A 25734-nucleotide genomic window follows, 5' to 3' on the forward strand; every position below is an offset into this window, starting at 1 on the left:
GATCATGAACACTCCTGCCAGAAACACCAATGTGCAAATGTCCATTTGTGTCCCCACACTCAGTTCCTCCAGGTATATACTGAGGAGTGGGGTTTCAGGATCATATGGTAAACACACCCCAAGCCTCCTGTGGAACCACCACACTGCCCTCCAAGGGGCTCTGCACCTCTCATTTCCCTACTGACAGTAAATAGGTACATATCTTTCTCTGTATTTTCTCTCTGTTTGTTTCTTTCTGACCATTTTTAAATAGTTTTATTCACACATCATACAATCCAGCCTAAGTGTATAGACATGCCTTCGCCACCATACTCTATCTGAAGATGTTTCTTTTTCTTCCACAAAGAATCCATACCCCTTTCCCAATCCCCCTACCTGTTGAGGTATTTTAGGCATAATGCCTTTGTTACATTCAGTGGAAGCATATGCAGTGTTACTGTTGACTATAGACCCTAGCTTATATTGATTGTACTTATTCCTATATGCCATCTATTTTTCATCAAGGTGGGTGAAGTTTTGCTTTTTTTTTTGGTGGTGCATGGTCTGAGAATGGCTGAAGTTTTAAAGTTATAAAAATGTTTGTGCAAAATATAATAAAATAACCAATATCTGTGGCACAAAATACCACTCCATCTTTTGTCATATCACCCTGGGATATGGTTATCCCTGGTTTACAGATGGGGGAATTGAGACACAGAGATTGAATAGTTTACCTAAGGACACAAGGCTAACTGATAAAGTCATGATTTGAACTTGTGTGTTCCAGCTCCATAGTTCTCTTTTTCCATTTTAATCCACTGAACTAGGGACCCTGACCCTGCTGTGTTTAGTTGTTTGGGGTTTATCTGCTGTTCTGTGGCCTGGCCGTGCCTCTCTCAAGAAAAGTTCTTTGGAACCTCTAGAAGATCCTAGAAGAGTCAGTTAGCACTTCTGCGGGTCATCCCAAATTTTAAACATAAGTTATTTGAAGCTTGTTTGCTGCTCTAGTTTACAGTGTTTAACCTGGTCTCTTCAGCCCCACCCAAGGCCAATAGGAAGGAAAGCCGGTCTCTTTCTGGTTCAGATGAAGTTTCATTTTTATGCTTATAGATTAAGGAGCACTGCATTTAGAAAACATTGATTTTTTTTTTTAAGAGTACTGAGTAAAATACTGCACACATATAGACAAAGCCTAGAAGGCAAGAAGCCAAAACAGTTATGTTGAAGGGAATTTGGGATTTTTTTTTCTTTAGTATGTGGAGATCTTAGTGACTCCCTAGATTCAGAAGAATATAATAGCATAAAATCTATGAAAGAAAACCCAACAGCTCCATGCTGAGAATGCAGAAGCTGGGAGTTGGGCATCCAGGGCAATACCTAGTCATTGGGGATTGTACTTTCTCATTGGGCTATCTGCTATATCCAGGAGTTAGATTGTAATATTGCCTCCCAATATTAAATATTACATGTCCAGTAATCATAAGGAAGCAGCCCCAAATTGAGGGCCAATACTTTTCAAAAATGTCAGAGTTGTGAAAGTCTGAGAAACTCAGATTAAAGGAGACAAAAAAGACATGACACCCAAATGTATTGTGATCCTAAATTGGATCTTGGAAAAAATGCTGTAAAGGTCATTATTAGGACAGCTGGTGAAATTTAAATCAGGGTAACATATTAAGTAATTTGTCAGTCTTAAGTGTCTTGACTTTGATAAATGTACTATGATTGTGTAAGAGGATGCTCTTAGGAGATACCTTCCTCTTAGGAGGAAAGATCATATTGTCTGCGATTTACTCTCAAAAGGTTCTGCAAAAAGTAACTGAATGTTTATGTGTGTATTTGGCTAGTGAACTCAAATTCCTTTTATGTTCTAGGAAGAATTAAATGTGTGTAAGAGATGTTGTGTTAGGCATGTGTGTTTAGAGAACAAGGGCTGAAAATGAAAAGAGGGACAGCATGGGTAACTTCATAGTCACTGTTCTTTTTGAGGCTGGTCCAGTGTGGTTTGGGCTTGGGGTTGGGAGTGGTAGTTTTCTAGATCAAGAGAGGAAACATTGGGAAGAAAGATTACTGCCATAGGGATGGCTTGCTGTGTTATGGCTAGAAAGCAGGGTGCCATAGGTGATAATGGGCAAAAGAAGGGCTGAGAATTGGGTAGGAGCTGCATTCTGGGTGGCCTCATGAGCTACCCCGGGAGTTTGAACTTCATCCTTAGATATTGCATATGTCAGTATGCATTCAGCAGCAAGTGACATTAAACTCCAGCTAAAGTGGCTTAAACAAAAGGAAATTATTCTCATGCAAAACAAGGAGCCTGAAAATGGGAGGTTCCTAGGTTGAAGAACTCAGCAGCTCAGAGATGTTTTCCCCAACCTGGGTGACTCTGTTTTCTGGTACAGCATCCTTAATGTGTGAGCAGTGGCTCCTTTCCTGGTTACAAGATGGTTGCCACAGTTCTGTGAAAAAGCTAATGAAGAAAAAGGGTATTTCTTTCTAAGCATCTCTTATTATTAGGAAAGAAGAACTTTTCCAGAACTGTCTTAGCAGACTTAGGTTACCTTCGTATTCCTTTAGCTGAGATGGCATCACTTGCAAGGGGAACATGACCATGGTGGTTGGTTTATCCAGTTGAAGAGCTCCTTCTTAGAGGAACTGCTGTGGCAGCCAACTTGGAAATAAGCTGGTTTTGCCAGCAGAGAAGGGTAGAGATTATGGGATAAGCAGTCTTTAGGGCCAGCCACAGTGGGGAAACATGTTTTCAGGTTTCTAAAAGTGGGCAGCAGGAAGTGGGGGAGATGGGAGTGAGGGTGGAAAGAGGGTTGTGTTAAATTAAAAAAACAAAAAACAGCAACACACACGCATGGTTTACTTCCCTTCTTTGCTTTTTTTTTTTATTTTTGGCATGTTACTCTTCTTTCATTGTTCCTTTGGACATATTAGTTCAAATCTCACTCCCTGTACCACTTTGCATATGTTTTTATATAATATGTACTTTTTTACATTTCTACATAGGCTTCATAATTATTTTAATAGATATATAATATTTTATAATATTATATGGCAGTTTATTAAGCCTTCCTGTTATCGGCTAACAGTAATAACAATGTCTAATACGTACTGAGCATTTGCCACATACCTGTAACATTCTAAGTGCTTTGCACTTGTTAATTCATTTAATCCTTATTGGAGCTTTTATCACCCTCGGTTTCCAGGTGAGGAAACTGAGGCACAGAAAAGCTAAGTAATTTACCCAGAGTCATACACTGATAATTGTAGAACTTGAGGTAGAGCTGAGGTTACAAAGTAGACAGTCTGGTTCTGGAGTCTGTAACCATGGTGCTGAACTGCCTCTAGGTAGTGTTTTTCTAATTGCAGATAATACTGCACACTTCTGCATATCTAATCCTTGCACATACATGTATATAGCCTTGTTGTTGTGGCATGAAGAGGGCACTGGAGGTGAGGGAGTAGAGATGACATATATAGATGACTTAAAAGAATGCTACTTTATGTAGGGAAATATCTTATAAATCTTATAATAGGAGGCGGTTTCCTAGACTTTACTCCCAAAGCACAAGCATTGAAGAAAGAAATAAAAAGGAACTCCCTGAAATTAAAACACTTGTGCATCAAAGAACTTCGTCAAGAAAGTAAAAAGACAGCCTACACAATGGGAGACAATATTTGGAAACAATATATGAGATAAAGGTCTAGTATCCAGAATATGTAAAGAGATTGTTCAACTCAACAACAGAAAGACACATAACCCAATTACAAAATGGGCAAAAGACATGAACAGACACTTCTCAGAAGAAGAAGTACAAATGGCCAAAAGGCACATGAAAAAATGCTCAACTTACCTGTCTATTAGGGAAATGCAAATCAAAACCACAATGAGATATCATCTCACACCCACCAGAATGGCCATTATCAATAAAACAGAAAACGACAAGTGCTAGAGAGGATATGGAGAAAGAGGCACACTTATCCACTGATGGTGTGAATGACAAATGGTACCACTGTGGAAGGCAGTTTGGTGGGTCCTTAAAAGCTAATATGGAATTGCCATATGACCCGACAATACCATTGCTAGGTATCTACTCAGAGGACACGAGGGTAAGGACATGAACGGACATCTGCACACCAATGTTTATAGCAGCATTATTTACAATTGCCAAGAGATGGAAACAGCCAAAATGTCCATCAACAAATGAGTAGCTCAACATGCTGTGGTATATACATACGATGGAATATTATGCAGCTGTAAGACAGAATAAAGTTATAAAGTATGTGACAACATGGATGGACCTTAAGGACATTATGTGGAGTGAGATTAGCCAGAAACAAAAGGACCAATACTGTTTGCTCTCACTGATGTGAACTGACATTAGTGAATGAAATTGGAGAATTTCAGTTGGTAATAGAGACCATCAGGAGATAAAAATAGAGTAGATATTGTGCAGTTGGAGCGAAAGGGATATAGATTGTGCAACAGGACTGATTGTAAAAATTCAGAAACGGATAGTATAATACTACCTAACTGTAATACAATAATGTTAGAACACTGAATGAAGCTGAATGTGAGAATGATAGAGGGTCCTGGGGGCACAAATGAAATCAGAAGGAAAGATAGATGACAGAGACTGAGATGGTATAATCTAGAAATGCCTAGAGTATCTAATGGTGGTGACTAAATGTACAAATTTAAAAATGTTTTTGCATGAGGAAGAACAAAGATATGTCATGACTGCAGGGTGTTGAAAATAGATGGTAATTCGTATTTTAAAACTTTACCTTATGTGTGAGACTAAAGCAAAAAATGTTTATTTGGTACAAGATTTATATTTTGACTAGTGCATTTCCTAATATAACTTATGTGGACAGCTTAATTGAATACCATAAGTACATGGAACCTTGAGTAGGGCATGAGATTTTTTATGTTTGTCCAAACAAAATTAGAAAGGGGGAAAATTCAACTAACCCCAAGTGGAGAATTCTTGATATTCTCACAAGCAATGAGGACAACCAAAGCAATAAGCTGAGCCCTCAATCTTGGGGTTTGTTCCTATGAAACTTAACCCTGCAAAGGATAGGCTAAGCCTACTTAAAATTAGGCCTAAGAGTCACCCCCAAGAGAACCTCTTTTGTTACTCGGATGTGGCCTCTCTCTCCAGCCAACACAACAAGCAAACTCACCACCCTCCCCCTGTCTATGTGGGACATGACTCCCAGGGGTGTGGACCTTCCTGGCAACGTGGGACAGAAATCCTAGAATGAGCTGAGACTCGGCATCAAGGGATTGAGAAAATCTTCTCGCCCAATAGGGGGAAGAGTGAAATGAGACAAAGTGTCAATGGCTGAGAGATTTCAAACAAAGTCAGAGGTTATCCTGGAGGTTATTCTTACACATTAAGTAGGTATCACCTTGTTGTTCAAGATGTAATGGAGAAGCTAGAGGGAACTGCCTGAAAATGTAGAGCTGTGTTCTAGTAGCCATGTTTCTAGATGATGATTGTATAATGATAAAGCTTTCACAATGTGACTGTGTGATTGTGAAAACCTTGTGTCTACTTGTCATCTGAAGGTAGATGCCTTTTATCTACCTTGTCAACAGATGAGTAGAACATATGGAATAAAAATAAATAATGGGGGAACAAATGTTAAAATAAATTTAGTTTGAAATGCTAGTCATCGATGAAAGGGAGGGGTAAGGGATATGGTATGTATAATTTTTTTGTGTGTGTTTTCATTTTATTTTTCTGTTGTCTTTTTATTTCTTTTTCTGAATTGATGCAAATGTTCTAGGAAAGGATCATGATGATGAGTATGGAACTATGTGATGATATTGTGAATTACTGGTTATATGTAGAATGGAATGATCATATGTTAAGAATGTTTGTATTTCTTTCTTGTCATTTTTTTTTTTAATTTAAAAATTAAAAAAAAATTAGGCCTAAGAGTCACCCACAAGAGAGCCTCTTTTGAGGCTCAGATGTGGCCTCTCTCAGCCAACACGACAAACAAACTCACTACCCTCCCCCTCTCCACGTAAGACATGACTCCCAGGGATGTAGACCTTCCTGGCAAGGTGGGACAGAAATCCTAGAATGAGCTGGAACTCAGCATCAAGGGATTGAGAAAACCTCGACCAAAAGGGGTAAGATGAAATGAAATAAAATTAAATGTCAATGGCTGAGAGATTCCGAACAGAGTCAGAGGTTATCCTGGAGGTTATTCTTATGCCTTATATAGATATCACTTTTTTAGTTAAGGTGTAATGGAGAGGAAGGAAGGAAGGAACTGCCTGAAAATGTAGAGCGGTGTTCCGGTAGCCATATTTCTTGAAGATGATTGTGTAATGTTATAGCTTTTGCAGTGTGACTGTGTGATTGTGAAAACCTTGTGTCTGATGCTCCTTTTATCTATGATATGGACAAATGAGTAAAACATATGGATTAAAAATTAATAAATAATAGGGGGAATGAATGTTAAAATAAATTTAGTAGATTGAAATGCTAGTGATCAGTGAAAGGGAGGGGTAAGGGGTATGGTATGTATGAATTCTTTTCTGTTTTCTTTTTGTTTCTTTTTCTAAATTGATACAAATGTCCTAAGACATGACCATGATGATGATATACAACTATGTGATGATAGTGTGAGTTATTGATTATAAAACAAGAGTGGAATGATCATATGGTAAGAATGTTTGTGTTTGTATGTGGTTATGTTTCATAAATTAAAAAAGGAATGTTACTTTAAGAGGGATCAGAAAAAGGGATAGCTCTAATTTTGATTTGTTTGATTATCAGGAAGGGTGTTTGATTTTGTTTGCTATTTCATCTTCCTTTGTGTTTATTATCTGCTCTTGTCTTTTGTCCATTTATACTTGGAGTCAGTATGCTTTTCATCTTTTTGTGGGCTCAAAAGCTGTTATTTTCTTTTATTTTAAACCATTTATAGTTTCTGTATATGCCACTCTTGAAAAATTATCTTCAGCTTCAGAAGTTTAAGAAGTCACAGATCTTATTTTCTGTTAAAGCATTTTAACATTATAATTCAGTGAATTTTGAATTTCCATTGTTTTCCTGGAATTTGTATATCTGCATTTGTCCTCATACCACACTATTTAATTATTGTTTTAGAATATGTGATAAAATCTATCAGGGCTTGTCCCCCTCTCATCTCAGTTTAACTCTTCCTTTCTCAGAATTTGAAAAATAATCTTGTTTTATTTTCCCAAATTCACTTTCAAATCATTTTTCCATTACTCTTAAGACATACTAGTATTCCAGGTTACATGCCCCTTTAGGTTAAGATCATAATAACATAGGACAGTTCGAGAACTGTTACAGTTGTTTAGCTTCTCATTTCCATTTCTGTTTAATTTCTAGATTTTGGATCATTGTTTGACTTGGAAAATGATCTTCCTGATGAACTGATTCCCAATGGAGGTGAATTAGGCCTTTTAAACAGTGGGAACCTTGTTCCAGATGCTGCTTCCAAACATAAACAACTGTCGGAGCTTCTAAGAGGAGGCAGCGGCTCTAGTATCAACCCAGGAATAGGAAATGTGAGTGCCAGCAGCCCCGTGCAGCAAGGCCTTGGTGGCCAGGCTCAAGGGCAGCCGAACAATGCGAACCTGGCCAGCCTGGGTGCCATGGGCAAGAGCCCTCTGAACCAGGGAGACTCTTCAGCCCCCAACCTGCCCAAACAGGCAGCCAGCACCTCTGGGCCCACCCCCCCTGCTTCCCAGGCACTAAATCCACAAGCACAAAAACAAGCAGGGCTGGTGACCAGCAGCCCTGCCACGTCGCAGACTGGACCTGGGATCTGCATGAATGCTAACTTTAACCAGACTCATCAAGGCCTCCTCAATAGTAACTCAGGCCATGGTTTAATGAGTCAGGCCCAGCAAGGGCAGGCGCAAGTCATGAATGGATCTCTTGGGGCTGCTGGCAGAGGAAGGGGAGCTGGGATGCCATACCCTGCTCCGGCCATGCAGGCGGCCACGAGCAGCGTGCTAGCCGAGACTCTAACGCAGGTCTCACCACAAATGACCAGTCATGCAGGACTGAACACAGCACAGGCAGGAGGCATGACCAAGGTAAGTGGGCTCACGTGCTTTGAGTACTTCCTACCTAACCACAGGCTTTTCCCTCCAAGGAATTCATGAAAACAGGACTGTGTGATGTGTTCCTGCTCTTCCTGTAAGGCTTTCCAAATGTTATTCATATAGGGAAGAGAGATTTGTTATCTGGAGACCTTCTTTCTGGGATAAAAAGATCTTTGTCCTATGTCTGAAGATGAGATTTCTTAAAGACGTCACCAGTAGAGTTGCCTCCAGATCAAGTAGTTGGGGATGTAGGGAATGCACTGGGATGCACCACCAGTTTTTACCCTCTGAGGAAAATGTATGAAAGTATGACTATGTGATTGAAAGAGGCGACTTCTGCATTGGAATCAGCTTTGTATTACCTCAGTGATTCTGGTGAAGGATGCTTTACCTCCTTTTTACCCAGCTGAGAAGAACTGATTCCAATACATGGTTTTCCTTTTTACAAATACCTGGTGAGGTATCTATTATCAGTTTCCATTTTACTGATGAAGAAACTGGGTTCTGAGCTGGTCAGTTAGCCAGGATTGGGTGGCACAGCCAGGGGTATGCCTGGGCCAGAGTGTGGCCTCCAGACCACCAGCAGCAGTCAGCACTGAGAGTTTGTTACAATTGCGGATTCTCAGGCCTCACTCAGACTTACCTAGTCAAACTCTTGAGACTCAGGTCCCAGCCACATGGGCTTCAGAATCCTTCCAGGTGATTCTGAGGCCTGTACAAGGAACCTAGGGTCCACTCTAGGAAAGGTTCGGCTGGGTTTTGCAGTCACCAGCACTGCAACTAGTAGGTAGAAAAGAATCTGAGCTTTGGAGAAGAGGAAAGGCCAATGCCAGGGTAGATAGGAGGTATCTTCAAAAAAGTGAGAGTTGACAGGGAAGAAGAGCACAAAGAGACTCAGGCCAGTTGAAATAAATACTGCAGAAGCTGTGTGACAAAACGTTTGTAAAGTACAGTCACCTGTGCACCTATTTCAGGCACTATTTGGCTGAGTAAATTCCAGAACAGAGAAATACTTTGGACTGTTCTTCGGATTTAATTAGTCCCCAGTACGGGAAAGGGAGAAATAAGATCAGAACACTATTTCCCCATGAAGTCCTTGTGATTGTTAGGTGATGGATGGAAAGTCCGGTGACTCTCTTAGATAGGAGAGGAATTTTTTCTTTAATGCAAAATAATTTCCAACATTAAGATTTAATTCAAAATTTAATCCAAAATTAAAATTTATCTCTTTTAAAACTTTAGTAAAGTGAATGTGAACTTAAATTTTATTTGTGCCTGGCATTTGAAGAAGGGTCTTTGTGCCTGTGTGCCTTTTAGAGTCTGGGGTTGAGAGAGAATTTCAAATGGACTTTATGTTTCATAGGTAGAAGTGGTATTTGTTCCTTCTTAATTCCCTTACCGTTCCGTATTATAGTACTCAGTTGTTAAAAAGCTTTTTACTCTGGAAAATTTAAATCAGTTGTGAAAGTAGATATAATAGGATATTGTAGTGATTCTCAAACTTTTTGGTTTCAGGACCCTTGAATAATCTTAAAAATTATTGAGGACCCCAAATTAATGTGGATTTTATGTAGCAATACTTACAATATTAGATATTAAAACAAAGAATTTTAAAACACAAGCACACATTCTGTTAGCAGACATAGATGTATCACCTGTCTTGAAGCTTCTGGAAAACTTTCCTGTGGACTTGTGAGAGAATGGAGGTGAAAAAGGTGAATAATGTCTGATTTTTTTTCTGAAAATAATCCTGACTCCATGGCCTCCCAAAGGGTCTGTGTTCCCTGTACCACACTTCTGAATGCTGCTATGATATATGTGTGTATTTCTGGAAGTTAAACTTTCTTTTAACCTAAACCCAATACCATTATCATGTTAAAAAAAAGCAATTTCAAAAAATGTCCATTAAGTATTCTAATTTCCGCTTGTTCGTTTCTCATAATTTGTTTTTACAGATTTTTATTCAGAATCTGAATAATCCTTAATCCAACTGATTGATGTCTTTTAAGATTATTAATCTGTAATATTCTTATAATTTATTAACTAAAGAAACTGATTATTTTGGTTGTTGGTTTTTTTTGTCCTGGGACGTCTCCTACAGTCTGTATTTTGCTGATAACATCTGTATCATTTCATGTTCCTCTGTTTGCCCAGGTTTTTCATATCATCCTGGGTTCTTTCCTTTGTATAGAGTTATCTTTCTAACAACACCTCATTATAATATGCTGTTTGGAAAGTAAGCCACATTAGTGCTGTGGAGCAGTTGTCCATTTCCTATAGGTATCCCCAAAAGGCTGATCTTGTGGGGGTGGGGGGGAAGGCCTGATGTTTTTGAAAGGCTTGTCATTGTCACGCCCTATGGGTGGGACAAAAGGCAGATAGTGGGCAAATAGAGCAAGAGGCAAGTTCATTTTAAGCCATTCCTTTTCTGTAATATAACCTTAGTGTAGCCAAATAAGATTTTAAAATGTATACAGGGGAAGAGAAACATTTTTTAAAGATAATTTTGCTTTATAACTATCATTGCAAAGGAAATACATATTCCTTATAAAATATTAGAGTAATAAATATATTAGTTTGTTAAGCTGCCAGAATGCAATGTACCAGAAATGAAACAGCTCTTTTTTTTTTTTTCTCATGGGCAGGCACCAGGAAGACTTTCATTAAGGGAATTTAATAAGTTGTAGTTTTTCAGTTCTAAGCTTATGAAAATGCCCAAACTAAGGCATCCAGGGAAAGTTACCTTAGCGCAAGAAAGACTGATGGGTTTGGAACACTTCTGACAGCTGGGAAGGCATGTGGCTGGCATCTGCTGGTCCCTTGCTCCTGGGCTCCATTGATTTCAGCCTCTGTTCCTGTGGGGGTTCCTCACTTTGCTTCTCCAGGGCTGGCTTTCATCTCTTGGCTTCCCTTGGCTCTCTCCAGGTTCTTGCATGCTTAACATCTCATGGGAAGGCACATGGCAATGTCTGTTGGGCTCTAAGCATCTCCAAATATCCATGTCTCTTTTCTCCAAGTTTTGGCATCTGTGTCAGCTCTGGGGTCAGGACTGAGCCCTCTCCAAAATGTTTCCACTTTTAAAGGACTCTAGTAAACTAATCAGGACCCACGTGGAATGGGTGGAGTTACATCTCCATCTAAACAAAAGATCACACCTACAATTGGACATACCACATCTCCCTTGAGATAATATAATCAAAAGTTTCTGTCCTATAATATTGAATCACGATAAGAGGAACAGCTTCCCTTACAAGATTGAATCAGGATTAAAACGTGACTTTTCTGGGGGTACATACTAGATTCAAATCGACACAGTAGAAGAAGATCAGCCATACTCATATCTTTTAAAGATGACCTTCCTACAGATATATTTAACACCCCCCTTTTAATACAAAAATGCAACCAAACTACATAAGTTTCTTGCTTTTCCATGTCAATGCACACAGATTTTTCTTGTTTTTCTACTGATAGCAACGCATATTCCATTATATGATGTACAGCAGTTTATCTAATTCCCTGATGGAGAGTATTTAAATTGTCTCTGATTTTTTTACCTGTACAAATAGTGCTGCAGTGGATGCATATCTTAGAGTAGGTCAGCCCTCATGCATCATGGGATCCATTCCCAAAAGTAGGATTACTAGGTCAAAGGCTTTGTTAAATTTTTGTTTTGTTTTTAGAAAGTAATCATGTTCATGGTCTAATCAAAACAACCTTCCCCTGCCCCCCCCCAAAAACCCACAGCACACTGGAGGTAAGGTATAAGAAGTTAATTTCCCTTAATTCATCATCCCTCTTTCTCCCAAATTTTCTCACCAGAGGCAACTCCTATTTTTTTTCTATCCTGCCAGAGATAGTCTATGACTATAAAGGCAGAGAGGGGTTTGTATGTGTGTGTGTATCTCCCTTAACCATAGGGTAGTATAGTATACACATCTGTCTGTGACTGTATAGCCCCACACACAGACACACTCTTAACTATATAAGTTCGAAATTGTTCCGTGTTACAGATAGCTCTGTATTTTTTTTCCCAACTGAAAGCAATCACTGTTTATTAATTGACCAGATCAGAAGAATAATCATAGTGGACACCTTAGTTCATCCTTCTCATAAAAAAAGCCTGTATTGATCTGGTCTTCCTTGTTTCTGGCATCTCCCCCTTCTACAAAATGGGTGGTCTTTTTCTTCATTTTGGTTCTGGAAGAAGATAACTTGAAAGACCGCAGGAAGTTGTTTGCGTCTTTGAAGCATTTCCCAACAGTATAGATCTCATGAATTAGATCTTTCATGCAGATGATGCCATATTTACCAAGAGATCATGCAGTTAAAGTGTTCTTTGAAGGCGATCTGCTTCTTATTGATTTTGCAGTAACCGTGCTTACAGATGAGTTCATTCACTGACTTCAGGTTCAGGTACCCAAGCAATACATGATTCCACAGTTCTCAGTATGTTGAGGCCTTGTTGAGCTTGACAAAGATGCCATTAAAGATTTGGTGAAGGGAAAGAAGCTGCAACACTTTTTGGACCTTTGGGTTCACACCATTGATACCTCTGATTCTGATCACAAATGCCATTTTGGATTCTTCAGGTACATAGAAGTTGTCAGCTTTTGTTGCCGTTCTAGACATTCGAATCTTGCTTCTGTACATCTACCCATATTCATTGTGATAGTGCTTAGGTTTTTTTGTAATTAAAGTTCCTCCTTGCCTTTTGAAACATCTTTTGGGCATACTTCCTTTTTAAGCACTTGATTTTCAGTTCAGCAGAATTCTCTCACTTCTTCTTGAAGGGTTTCTGGCACAGCCGGAATCACCTTCTTCTCTTCGACATCCTCCATGAGTCCAGCTTGAAAAGAGCTGTGATTTGTAATAGATAGCAGCAATAGGCACTGTTTTTGGTGTATCTTAATTTATCAGACTGGTGTCCTATTAACTAAACATTTAGGTTGTTTCCAGTATTTTACTGTTGTAATAGTTTTGCATTGAACATACTTGTATGTACATCTTTGTAGGTTGAATAAGTGTATCTGCTGGATACATTCTTAGAAGTGGTGCATTACGATGAAACAGTATTGACATTTTTAATAAGCATAGATATGGCTAAATACTTTCCAAAAATATTGCACAGCTCACACCTCACTAACAGTGAATGAGTTCCTGTTGCCTAGTCCTCACCAATTCTGGATATTATCATGCTTATTATTGTTTGCCATTCTATTAGGCAAAAAAAACTCCTCATTTAAAAGATTTGCATTTCTTTGTTATGAATGATGTCTTTTCATATATTCATTGACATTTGTATTTTGTGACTACTTGCTCATATCTTTTATCCATTTTTCTGTTGGGTTGTTTCTCATTTTTTTCTTACTGTTTTGCAAGAACTCCTTGTATATTAAAGGTGTAAGCCTTTTGATAAATGTATGTAAGTGTTTTTTATCCCCCTTATTTATTTACCAAAGTCTGTTTTACCAGGAATATGGCCACACAGTTTTGCAATATGGTAGTTTATAATCATTTGGATAGGATACCAATGGATATTTTCGGTTATTATAGAAAAACTTTTATCCAATTTTTCCTTTATGGCTTTTGAGTTTTTGTCATGTTTAGAAATGCTTTCCCTATTCCAAAATTAGGAGGTATTCTCCTGAATTTTTCCCCCTAATACCCTGGATCTTTACCCGGAATTTCTTTTGGCTTAAGGATTGAAATATAGAGATCCTGCTTTATATTTTTCCAAATTATAGTTGTCCCAGTACTGTTTACTTAGGTATTGATAATCCATCATTTTTCCCCACTGATGTACCATTTTTGGTATATACTTAATTCAGTTTTCATACATTCAGGGTTTGGGTCTAATTCTGGACTCTTTTCCTTTGTTCCATTGATCTTTGCTCATTCCTGTGTCAATTATCATTCTAGCTGTATAATGATTTTTAATATATGATGGCAATTGTTGCCTTTTATTCTTTCTCTTTCCCAGTACTTTCTTTGTCATTCTGGTAAATTACTCTTTAAGGTTTGTGGTTCTCAATCCTAGCTGTGCATCCAAATTACCTGGGGAGTTCTTAAAAATGTGATACCTGAGCCCCATGGCAGACCAATTAAATTGGAATCTCTTGAGGTGAGAGCATGATCTGGGTATTAATATATTTTATAGTTCCTAAGATGGTTTTCATGGCAGCTAGGGTTGAGAACCACTACTTTTAGCCAAGTTTAGAACTGTTTTCAAATTTCTAAAACCAAAAGCAAATCTTGGAATTTTGATTGGTATTGCATTGAATATTACAGATCATTTAAGGATAAATTTGATATTTTAACAGTTTTGTGGTTTCCTTAGTCTTCTTATACTGTAAATACTAGTTCTGTCTTTTCATGGAATCTTAGGTTGCTTAGAGCAACTATAGTTTTCTTCAAACAGGTAATACACCTTTCTTATTAAGTCTATTTCTGGATGTATTATGTTCTACTGTTGCTTTTGGGGGCGAATTCTTCTATTTCATTATCTAACTGCCTATTTTTTAAAATAGAGGAAAGATGTTGATGTATATGTGTCACTTTGGAATTTGGTTTCTATATAGAATTTTCTTATTCTAATACTTTTTCAGATGCTTCTTTGGATTTTCCAAATAGACAGTCATCTTTTTTATTATTGGTACTCTTGTCTTCTTCATGCTAGTATTTCGACCAGTGTTTATGTTTATGTTCTTGGATTTCCCTAACTTGTATCTGACTTAAATGGAGATGTGTCTAGAGTTTTATTATTAAGCATAATGTTAGCTTTGGTTTGTAGTCAACAGTACTTTCTTTCCAAATTGAGGGATAATCTATTACTCATTTATTAGATGTTGGATTTTATTAAATTTCTTTTTGATACCTATGGTGATTGCCCTGTGACTTTTTTCCTTTTATTGATGTGACATTATCTCTCTAGGTTTTCTAATATGAAATTGAACTATTTCTGTAATTGTGAAATTAATAGTAATGTGTAGCTGAATTTTATTCACTAATATTTCATTTAGAATTTTTGCTTCTCACTAATCAGTAGTGTTATTGATCAGTAATTCTTTTTGTGCTATCATTGTCAGGTTCTCGTATCAGTATTATGTTAACTTGGTCAAAAAGAGATTAAAAGCCTTTCATATCTGTTCTCTGGAGCATTGGAATAATTTGTTCCTTGAAGAATTGAGAGACTTCACTTGTATAACTATGTGGGCCTGAAGCTTTTTTTTCTGGGGGTGACTTAAGGTCTTTGACAACTCTTGTGCTGTTTTCTATGGATATTGTTCTTTTAGGCTTTTGGTCTCTTAAGTTTTTCTCTCTCTTTCCATATAGATATGGTCTCAATTTACTTTGATTTTTGAGAAAAGACTCAAAATATTTAACTCTTAATCTTCATTTAAAAATTTGAGGTAGGTACTATTCCCATGTTGCAGATGAAGCAGTGGAGGTACGTTGAAGTTGGATGACATCCCACAATCACACAGCTAAACCAGAATTGGATCCCAGACAGTTTGACTAAGGGTCTTTCTCTCTCTCTCTTTATTCTTCTATTTATTTTTTAAACTGTTTTCTTCATACACCATACGTAAAAGTGTACTATAAATGGTTCCCGGTATAGTCACATAGTTATGTGTTCACCACCACAGTCTATATGAAAACATTTCCATTTCTTCCACATAGAAAAGAGGAAGAGGAGAAAAGGAAAAAAAAAGAGAAACAACAACGAAAATCCCATATCCCTCTCTTTATATCCCCCTCTTATTGACATTTAGCTTTGGTATATTGCCTTTGTTAGAGCTAATGAAAGAATACTGCAGTGTTACTGTTAACTAAGGGTCTCTTGATCATTAATTAATGCAGCCTTTTTGGGGGGTCAGTTTTACAATTTATCTTTTATTGGCAATTTTTTTATCCAGTTTTGAAAAGTCATTAACTTAAGAGTTGTGCAGAAATTCTTATAATTCTTTAACTTTCTCAGTGTATGTGATTATTTCCCCTTTCTTATTCCTAACTGTTCATGACTCTTAGGGCTTTTTGGGGGGTGGGGGTGTTGGTGCATGATCTGGGAATTTTAGCACATTTTAAATAGGGAACATGAGCCATTTCAACAATGTGGCGATAATATTAACAAGGAATGATATGTTTGAAAAAACAAAGCAAAGTAATTTCTCCATCTGTTTCAACAGTAGCAAAACCTGATGTTATCTTTTTTGGTAGTATGGTAATTATTATTATTATATTTACATGGGCCGAACCCAGGTCTCCAGCATGGCAGGCAAGAACTCTGCCACTGAGCCATCATTGCCTGTCCATATGGTGATTATTTTAAGGATCAGATGAGATGAAAATACATATTTTCTACTGAAAATAACCCAAATGCTTCTCCTTTAGAAAGAAAGCAAAAGTGGTAAATTTAAGTGGGCATTAGAAACCATACAACATTGAAGTTGTTGAAAGTTATTGTTCTGTGCAAGGACAGGGGCAGGAAGAAAAAGGTGTTTTAATGTACAGTATCTGGCCAAGCAACGTAGAGCTTGCTTTTGCCTGGGACTGTACTTAAGGAGTAAAGATTTTGATTTAAATCAGGACACCCCTGCACTCAATCAGCTAACATTTTGGTCAGATACTCTAAGGTGGTGATTCTTCAACTTAAGCATTCAGTGGAGTCACTGGATGCTGGATAACACAGTTGGCTGGGCCACACCCTCAGGAGTTTCTGGTTAACAGATCTGGGGTGAGGCCTGAAAATGTGCATTTCTCCTCACCGGCCCCAAGTGATGCTGATAGTGCTAGTCAGGGACCGCTCTGAGAACCTGTGCTTTAGAGGAGTGGACTAGCTGAACATACATAGTTCTTGAAAATCTGGTAGGGCCAAGTCGTCCACTTAAGATGACTTTTTCACCTTCTCTAGTTTAGAAAGGTATTTGGAGATTTCTTACATTTACTAATGAGAGAAATAAAACTGTGCATTTGTACTATAGTTTTTACTTTTTCGTGTATTTTCATCTCATCTGATCCTTAAAATAATTCAAAGAAAATAAAGGAATTTTGTGTCAAGTAAATTATAATTTGGCCTTTTCTAAAAGATGGCAACAGAAGTATTTTGTCAGTTTATAAACTGAAAAGATTGAATTGTACAGTGCAATGTAGAATGTAGGTAACTCCAGTAGGCACAAGTTTGGGGCAGAAATAGTAAGGAGTTTTATACTGCTTCAGTCATCTTATTATAACATGAATGAAAATAATCATAGTTTCCTTCAGGATGTGCCTCACTTCCCCTGATAATTATCCAAGAAATTATGTCTTGTAAAACTGTTTAATTGAATGAAGATTATATATGTGTACTAAGTGGCTAGCACAGTGCTTGGCACAGATGGTGGTATTCAGCATGCCTTCTTTGCTTTTCATTAGCTGCAGCAGCAGTTGCTCAGATTGCCTCCCGCAGATGCATCACATCGAGGGCTCAAAAGCAGAGCGTGGGCTGTGGAGTAAGCTTCTTCAGTGCACATTCAGGCTGTACTAATGATTAGCTGTGGGAAAATTACTTAACCTCTCTAGGTCTTAAATTTGTCTTTTAAATATGGATGATAATAGTATCTACCATTGAGAATTGTTACATTGATGAAAAGGGTATAATATCTATCTTATGGAACTGATGAAAACGAGATGATCTATGTAAAGTCCCTATCACAGTGTCTGGCATTTATTGAAAAACTTAGAAAAGATTGATTTGTCAGCCATCTAGGTGCTTCATTACATGAAGGATTTGAGATGGTCACAAAAAATTTGAAGTGATGATAAAATGACTTTTCTTATGTTTTCAGAGAATGTTCATTTCTAATAATAAAGGTAGTTGATGTTTATTGTACAAATTTGATAGCTCAGAGAAGTCTAGGGAAAACAAGTGTTGTCCACCATCCTATCACCCAGTCATACTTGGTATTAATTTTTAAGTCAAAGTTGGAGTTGTATGTCTTTTTTCTCGTTGTCTTTGTAACTGATTTTATTTTCTGTAACCAAAATTATTGAAAGCTTTGCATAATGACAACATTGGAGACTTTTGTACATCTCCCAGGTTACCAACTTGAAGATTAATACTTGTAAGAAAACCTGTCAGCTCCTCTCCACCTCAGTCAAGATGGCTGAGTGAGAAACTTCAGAACTCCATCCCCTCTCCCTCCCACAAAAGCTTTTTGTTTCGCCATAGTAGGCTCCAGGAATCAAACCTGAGTTTCTGGCATGGCAGGTGAGAATTCTGCCACTTGAGCCATCATTGTAGCACACTTACAAAAGCTTTTTTTTCATTAGCCAGAACTGCCAGAGACATCTTTCTCAATGCTTAAAAAGTTAAAGGATTACAGGAACAGGGTAAGCATGAGATCAAGAAAAGGGCTACTTAAAAGCAGTGTCTCCTGATAACTTGGCTGGAACTTTTCTACACACCCCCTCAAGGCATGACATACAGCAGGGCCCCTGCTTCCGGTGTGGATCCCTGGTACTGGTTCTGGAGGGAACAAAGTAATCCTTGTGAACACACTAGGAATGTGAAGATCTGGCCCAGTCTGTCTGGTGGTGGCCTGAAGGACTAGCTGTCTCCATACTTGTCCTGTGTGTGGAAGGCAGCTCACAGAACTCTCCTCCATAACGCTGGGAGAACAGTCAAGCCAAACTGCCTCCCTGGGGTAAGGGATTGCTGGCTATAGGACTTAACATACCGTATAGTACTCAGGACCATGAGGAAAAAACTGTTTCCTATGGAAGAGAAGAGACATTTGTATACCAAATCCAAATTTGTATATGCATACCAAAGCTAAAACAAGGCACATGCCCAGGAAAAACAAAGGGAAGCCCCTAAGCTTTGGTCTGAAGCTATTCTCTAGACTCATTGTATGGATAAGCTCTGAAGGAGATTGTACTGTTGTGCAAAAACTGGGAAAGGTGTTTTCTTTTTCCTCCTCTTCTCTCTCTCTCTCTCTCTCTCTCTCTCTCTCTCTCTCTCTCTCTCTGGTGAGCTCCTGGCCTTTAGGGAAAACTGTCATGGCACTAACTAGATGCAAGCTTAAGGAATAGATGCCTCAGAGTCTAAATTCCAATGATAACACATTAAAACATAAAAATGTCCAGATTTGAACAGAAAAGTTATATAACATACAAAGAAACAGAAAGTGGTGGCCTATTAGAAGATTAGAAACCATCAATGAGGAGGATCAGACCTGGAACATAGTAGACAAAGACTTTAAAAATAGGGTCCTAAATATGCTCAATGAACTGAAGGAAAACATGGACAAGAAACTAAAGGAAGACAGTATGAAAAGGGACTGAACAGAGCTGAAGACCTCAGTAACAGAAATTAATAATTCCCCAGAAGGCTTCACCAGCAGATTGGAGGTGACAGAAGAAAGAATTGAGATCTTGGAGATGAGGTTATTGAAATCATTCCACCTGAGGAGCAGAAAGAAAAAAGAGTAAGGAAAAGTGCACAGAGCCTGAGGACCCAGAGGGAAACCATTAAGTGTAGCAGTATATGCAGTGTGGGAGGAGAAGAGGAAGGTAGGAAACCGGGCAGAGAATAATCAAAGAAATGATGGCAGAAAGCTTCCCAAATTTAACAAAAGATATGAGTATTTACATCCAGAATGTTCAACTGAGCTCCACACAGGATAAGCAGAAATAGACCCATGACGTGGCATATTGTAATCAAACTCTCAGATGCTAGAAATAAAGAGAATTCTGACAGCCGCAGAAGAGATGTCAGGACAGGAAGAAGGGAACCTCAGTAGGATTAAGTGTTGATTTCTTATCAGACACCTTGGAAGCAAGAAAGAATTGGGATGACATATTTAAAGCGCTGAAAGCAAAAAATTAACAACCAAGAATTCTGTATCTGGCAAACTCTTTCAAAATTCAGGAGGAGATTAAGACATCCTCAGACAAACAAAAGCTGAGGAACTACTTGACCACCAGATCACCCCTCTAAGAGACACTAAAGAGAGTTGTGCAGGTTGAAACAAAAGGACACTGGACAATAAATTAAAGATCTCCGGTGAGGCTAGCAACATGGTTACATATAAATACCATATTGTTGTACTTTTGGTTTGTAACTCCACTTTCTGTTTCCTAATTGATCTAAAAGGCAAATGCATAAAATATAATGATAAATTAGTGGTTTGGAATTCATAATGTATAAACATGCAGTGTGTGATGAGAACTACATAAAGGTGGGGGGCAGAGGGATATAGAAACATAGTTTGTGTGTATTGTTGAAGTTAAGTTGATATCAGAGCAAATGAGATTGTTATAGATTTGAAATGTTAAATTTAAGCCCCATGGTAACAACAACAAAAAATATCAGACTATACAAGCTCATAGAGATAGAAATTAACATAGGTAGCTGGGGGCGGGCAGGAGGAATGGGGAGCTAATGCATAGTGGGTGTAGGGTTTCTGTTTGAAGAGATGGGAAAGTTTTAGTAATGGAAGATGGTGAGAGTACCATCTTGTAATGGTGTTTTAAGTCCATCGAATGGTATGCATGGGGGTGGTTGAGGAAAGTTTATGTTGTATATATGTTCCCGCAATTAAAAAAAGAAAAGAAAAAGCAATGATAATTAAATGCAATACAGGATTCCGGATGGAATCTGACAAGGTTGGGGGGAAAGGCTCTATGGGACATAATTGAGACATATGAAAAAAATTGGCATTTGGACTGTTAAGCTTTATATTAAAGTTAAATTTCTTGAACTTGATAGCTGCCCTTAAGGTGGATACATAAGTGAATATCATTGTTCTTAGGCAATGTACATGACAGTATTAAGTGTTTAGTTGCATGATGTATACAACCTTCAGAAAATGAATTGGTAGATGAGTAGATGAATAGGAAAAAGAATGATATGGCAAATGTGGAAAAAAAATTGGTGGTTCTGGGTATCTGAGGGGTAGGGTATGTTGGAGTACACTGTATGGGGTTTGTATTATTTTTGTTACTGTCCTATAAGTTTGAAAGTATTTCAAAATAAAAAGTTAAAAATAATCCAAAAAAAAAAAAAAAGAAAAGCAAACCTAGTCATCCTTGTTACTTTACCAACCAATGGTAAACTGTTAGTTTCTAAAATATTTTATTTTACTTTTAATATTTTTGGAGGTATAGTTTACAAAGAGTGAAATGTTCAGATCCTAAGTGTTATTGTTTGATGCGTTTGTCAAAACTCATATACCCGTGTAAGCCACACACCTATCAAGAGAAAGAACATTTCCATTACCCCAGAGTTCCTTAGTACCCATCCCCCCATCACTGCTAATTTTTTTCATGATGGATTCGTTTTGCCTATTCTCAGACCTCTTATAAATGGAACCATGCAGTGTGTACTTTTTTTGGGGGGCGGGGGGCAAGGCTTCTTTTGCTTATGACATATGTTTGAGATTCATCCAAGTTGTTGCATGAATTAATAGTTCATTTTTATTGCTTAATACTATTATATTGTATGAATATACCACAGTTTGCTTATCAGTTCTCCTGTTGTTAGACATTTAGGTGGCTGCCATTTTGAAACTAGTATGAACAAAGCTTCTGTGACAATTTTTGTACAGGTCTTTATGTGGGTATATGTTTTCCTTTCTCTTGGATGAATAACCAGGAATGGAATTTATCGGATAAGGTTGGGTCTGCTTCTGGACTCTCTAGTCTAGAGGTTGGCCAGCAAACTGTGGCCTAAGAACGTATTTTATATTTTTGAAGGATTGTTAAATACAAAATGAAACAAAAAACAACAATAAAAAAGACGAGAATATGGAATGAAGACCCTACATGGCCCACAAAGCCTAAATTATCTGCTGACTTACCCTTAAAGAAAAATCTGTGTGCTAGCCCCTGCTCTTATCTATTTCATTAATCTTCTTTGTCCATTTTCATTAGTTTATAATAGGTATTAAAATCAGGTTGTTTAGTTTCTCATTTCTGTTTCTGCTTCATTTCTAGATTTTGTATCGTTTCTTTTGTTTGTTGCTAATATGGAGAATATCCATCCCTTGTTTTGTTCTTGATCTGAGAAGGAAAGCATTCAGTCTTTCATTATTAAGTATGATATTAAGTTGTAGGCTTTTATAGATACGCATTTTCAGGATGAGGAAGTCTTCTCCTTTTCCTAGTTGACTGTCTTTTTATCATGAATAATATTGAATTTTGCCAAGTGATTTTTCTGCATCTATTGAGATGATCACATGAATATTTTCCTTTTTGCTGTTGATGGAGTGAATTATCTATTTTTCAGTGTTGAACCAACATTGCATTCCTGGGATAAACCCCATTTGATTGTGATGTATTATCCTTTTGTGTATACTGAATCTGATTTCTTAAAATATTGTTGAGGATTTATGCACCTAGGTATTCATGAGGAATATGAGCCTATAATTTTTTTCTTGCAATTTCTCATTTGTTTTGGTATCTAAACTATACTGGATATATAAATTTACTTGGGAATTATTGTTTCTGTTCTGAAAGAGTTTATGTAAGATTGATATTAATATTGTATGCTGTATCCTGGGGGTCACATTTCATACTTTTTCTTTGTCACTATCCCATTATTACAGCATCACTTGTTGAATTTTTTTTTTTTTTTGGAAAGTACACAGGCCGGAAATTAAACCCACGTCTCCCACATGGCAGGTGAGAATTCTACCACTGAACTACCCTTGCACCCCTCCTTGTGGGAAGAGTTCAAATTATGGTTTAGCCAGTTTAACAGGTGCAGGTATTTAAAATTTCTGTTTCTTCTTATATTTTAAAAGGAATTTGTCTATTTCCTTTAAGTTCTTAAATTTATTGGCTTAAGGGTATTCATAGTGTTCCCCTAATATCCTTTGTGTGTGTGTGTTATGCTTTCTTGTGGGGGCCACATACATTCTTTTTACACATGAAATCCCGTTATTGCAGCATGCTTTGTTGAATTTTGGGAGTGTGGGAGTTGGGAAGTTCACAGGCCAGAAACAGACCCCCTAGTGTCCTTTTAATGCCCACAGAACCTGTAATAATGTCCATTGTCCCCTCTTTTAATCTTATTCATAATTTATCTTTACACTGTGTATGTGTGAGAGAGAGAGAGAGCAGTCTGGGGTGGGGATTTTTCAACAAAATTGAAATTTTCAAACAAACAATTTTTTATTTTTGTCTATTTTTTTCTATTACTTGCTTTCTACATTGAGTTTTCTTTTTGCTTTCTACTTATTTTGGCTTTTCTTTGTTCTTTATAGTTTCTTAGGGTGGAAGCTTACATCATTAATTTTAGACTTTTCCAGTGTGTTAACACTTGAGATGCAGAATTTCCTCTAAAAACTGCTTTAACCTGCATCACCTAATTTTTTTTTTTTTTAATATTCTTTCATTAACTGTGACAAATGTACGACACCAGTGCAGAGTTGTCAGTAGGGCTTATTGGGGCCTGTTGTCCCATGAGTTTCTTGTAAACCCACGATCCCCCTTCCCCAACAACGCAAAAATCAACATATTGTGTGTCTGTGTTGGGGTACCCTGGCTGTGCACTTGTCCTGCTACCTCTTTCCTAAAAGGGATATTTTGCCATTGGGAACATCTCTTACAATTAAGAGAAGCATTATACATACTTAAAACATCAATTTAAGAAATACGTTTAGCAGTCTCAGTGACAACCACTTGTGTGTGTGGATTGTCCATTAAATGAGGCATGGTACCGTTACATTCCATAGCCCACTTGTAGTATGACCAGATTTGGCTAATTGTCCTGGAACAGCCAAACTATTACCTGCAAAATTGACAACATCGGTGAGGCATCACTTAAAGCTCCAAGAGGGGCTCTTGTATCAATGTGGTCGGTCAGTCTATCAGGAGTAGGTGGGGCCAGTACCTCACCATCCCCCCATGTGGCTTCATTCACAAGAAGACAGATGTGCTCACTTTCAGCAAGTCACATATTTGGCATGTAGTGGTCCTTTCTGTATCAAAAACTTGGAGACTTTTATATTGTTAGAAATCCTTTTTTTTTTTTTTAGGTGGGCTTTTATTTTTTAATTTTTCTTTTATTATTGTGTAATATATATACAAAAAAGCAGTAAATTTCCAAGTATATTTTAACAAATAGTTATAGAACAGATTTTAAAGTTTGGTATGGGTTACAGTTCCATGAATTTTCGTTTTTTCTTCTAGCTACTCCAAGACACTAGAGACCAAAAGCTTGCATAAGAGTAGCCTACCAAGAAGCCTCTCGACTCATTTGACCTCTCTTGGCCAGTGATACCTTAATTTTTAGAATTCTTTTCTCTCTTTTGGTCAGGAAGGCCTTGTCAATCCCATGGTGCCAGGGTCAGGCTCATCCCTGGGAGTCATATCCCACGTTGCTAGGGAGACTTTCATCCCTGGATGTCATGTCCCATATATGAGGGAGGATAATAATTCTACTTGCAGAGTTGAGCTTAGAGAGAGAGAGAGGCCACATCTGAGCAGCAAGAGGCCCCCTGGAAGTAATTCTTAGGCATAACTGTAGGTAAATTTAGCTTCTCTACTACATAAATAAGCTTCACAAGAGCAAGCCGCAAGATCAGGGGCTTTTGTTTATTGGCTTGGGGGCCCCTAATGTTTTTTGTTTTTAACTTTTTTATTGTATAATATAATATATATACGAAGTAAAGAAACAAAATCTGTAATTTTCAAGGGACTATTCAACAAGTCCTAGAGTTTGTCATGGGCTACCATACCATCATCTCAGATTTTTCCTCCTACCTGCTCCTGTATATAAGAAGCTAGAAGGAATAAGTATTTTTCTTTATCATCATAATCAACTTTTTTCTTTTTTGTGTGAAAAATAACATATGTACAAAAAAGCAATAAATTTCAAAGCACAGCACAACAGTTATTTGTAGAACAGATATCAGACTTCAATATGGATTACAATTCCACAATTTTAAGTTTTACTTCTACCTCTAAGATGCTGGAGACTAAAAGAAATATCAGTTTAATGATTCAGCAGTCATACTCATTTGTTAAACCCTACTTTATCTGTATACTCCATGATTACCTTTGATCTTTTTATCCCGTTCCTCGGGGTATTTAGGCTATGGCCATTCTAATTTTTTCATGTTGGAAGGGGCTGTCAGTCATATGGGTGGGGAGATGAAACTAGCTGATGTTCTGGAGAGGCTGGGCCCTCTAGGTTTCAGGACCTACTTGGTCCAAGGACCTATCTGGAGGTTGTAGGTTTCTGGAAAGTTGCCTAGTGCATGGAACTGTTGGAGAATCTTATATATTGCCCTAGGTGTTCCTTAAGATGGGCTGGAATTTTTTTTAAATTAATTTATTTATTAATTTAAAAAATTAAGAATAAACAAAAAGATTAACATATCATTCCGTTCTACGTATGTAATCAGTAATTCTCAACATCATCACATAGTTACATATTCATCATTTCTTAGAACATTTGCATCAGTTCAGAAAAAAATAAAAAGACAACGGAAAAAGAAATAAAATGGTAACAGAGAAAAAAAAAAGATTATACATACCATACCCCTTACCCCTCGCTTTCATTTATTACTAGCATTTCAAATTAAATTTATTTTAACATTTGTCCCCCCTATTATTTATTTTTATTCCATATATTCTACTCGTCTGTTGATAAGGTA

The 25734-nt window shown here is 37.5% G+C and overlaps 1 protein-coding gene and 1 pseudogene across 1 annotated transcript in view; one reads left to right on the forward strand and one right to left on the reverse strand.

Moving 5' to 3' along the window:
- CREBBP (CREB binding lysine acetyltransferase) overlaps positions 1-25734 on the forward strand; it is a 223232-nt gene that overhangs the window by 20327 nt on the left and 177171 nt on the right. Inside the window, exon 2 of the mRNA XM_077141973.1 lies at positions 7371-8083. Coding sequence (XP_076998088.1) covers positions 7371-8083 — 713 coding nt within the window. The remainder of the gene's footprint in view (positions 1-7370; positions 8084-25734) is intronic.
- LOC143667820 (large ribosomal subunit protein uL30 pseudogene) lies at positions 12172-12930 on the reverse strand (annotated as a pseudogene).

This window comes from Tamandua tetradactyla, chromosome 23 (assembly GCF_023851605.1).
Source record: "Tamandua tetradactyla isolate mTamTet1 chromosome 23, mTamTet1.pri, whole genome shotgun sequence".
Classification (NCBI taxonomy): Eukaryota; Metazoa; Chordata; class Mammalia; order Pilosa; family Myrmecophagidae; genus Tamandua; species Tamandua tetradactyla.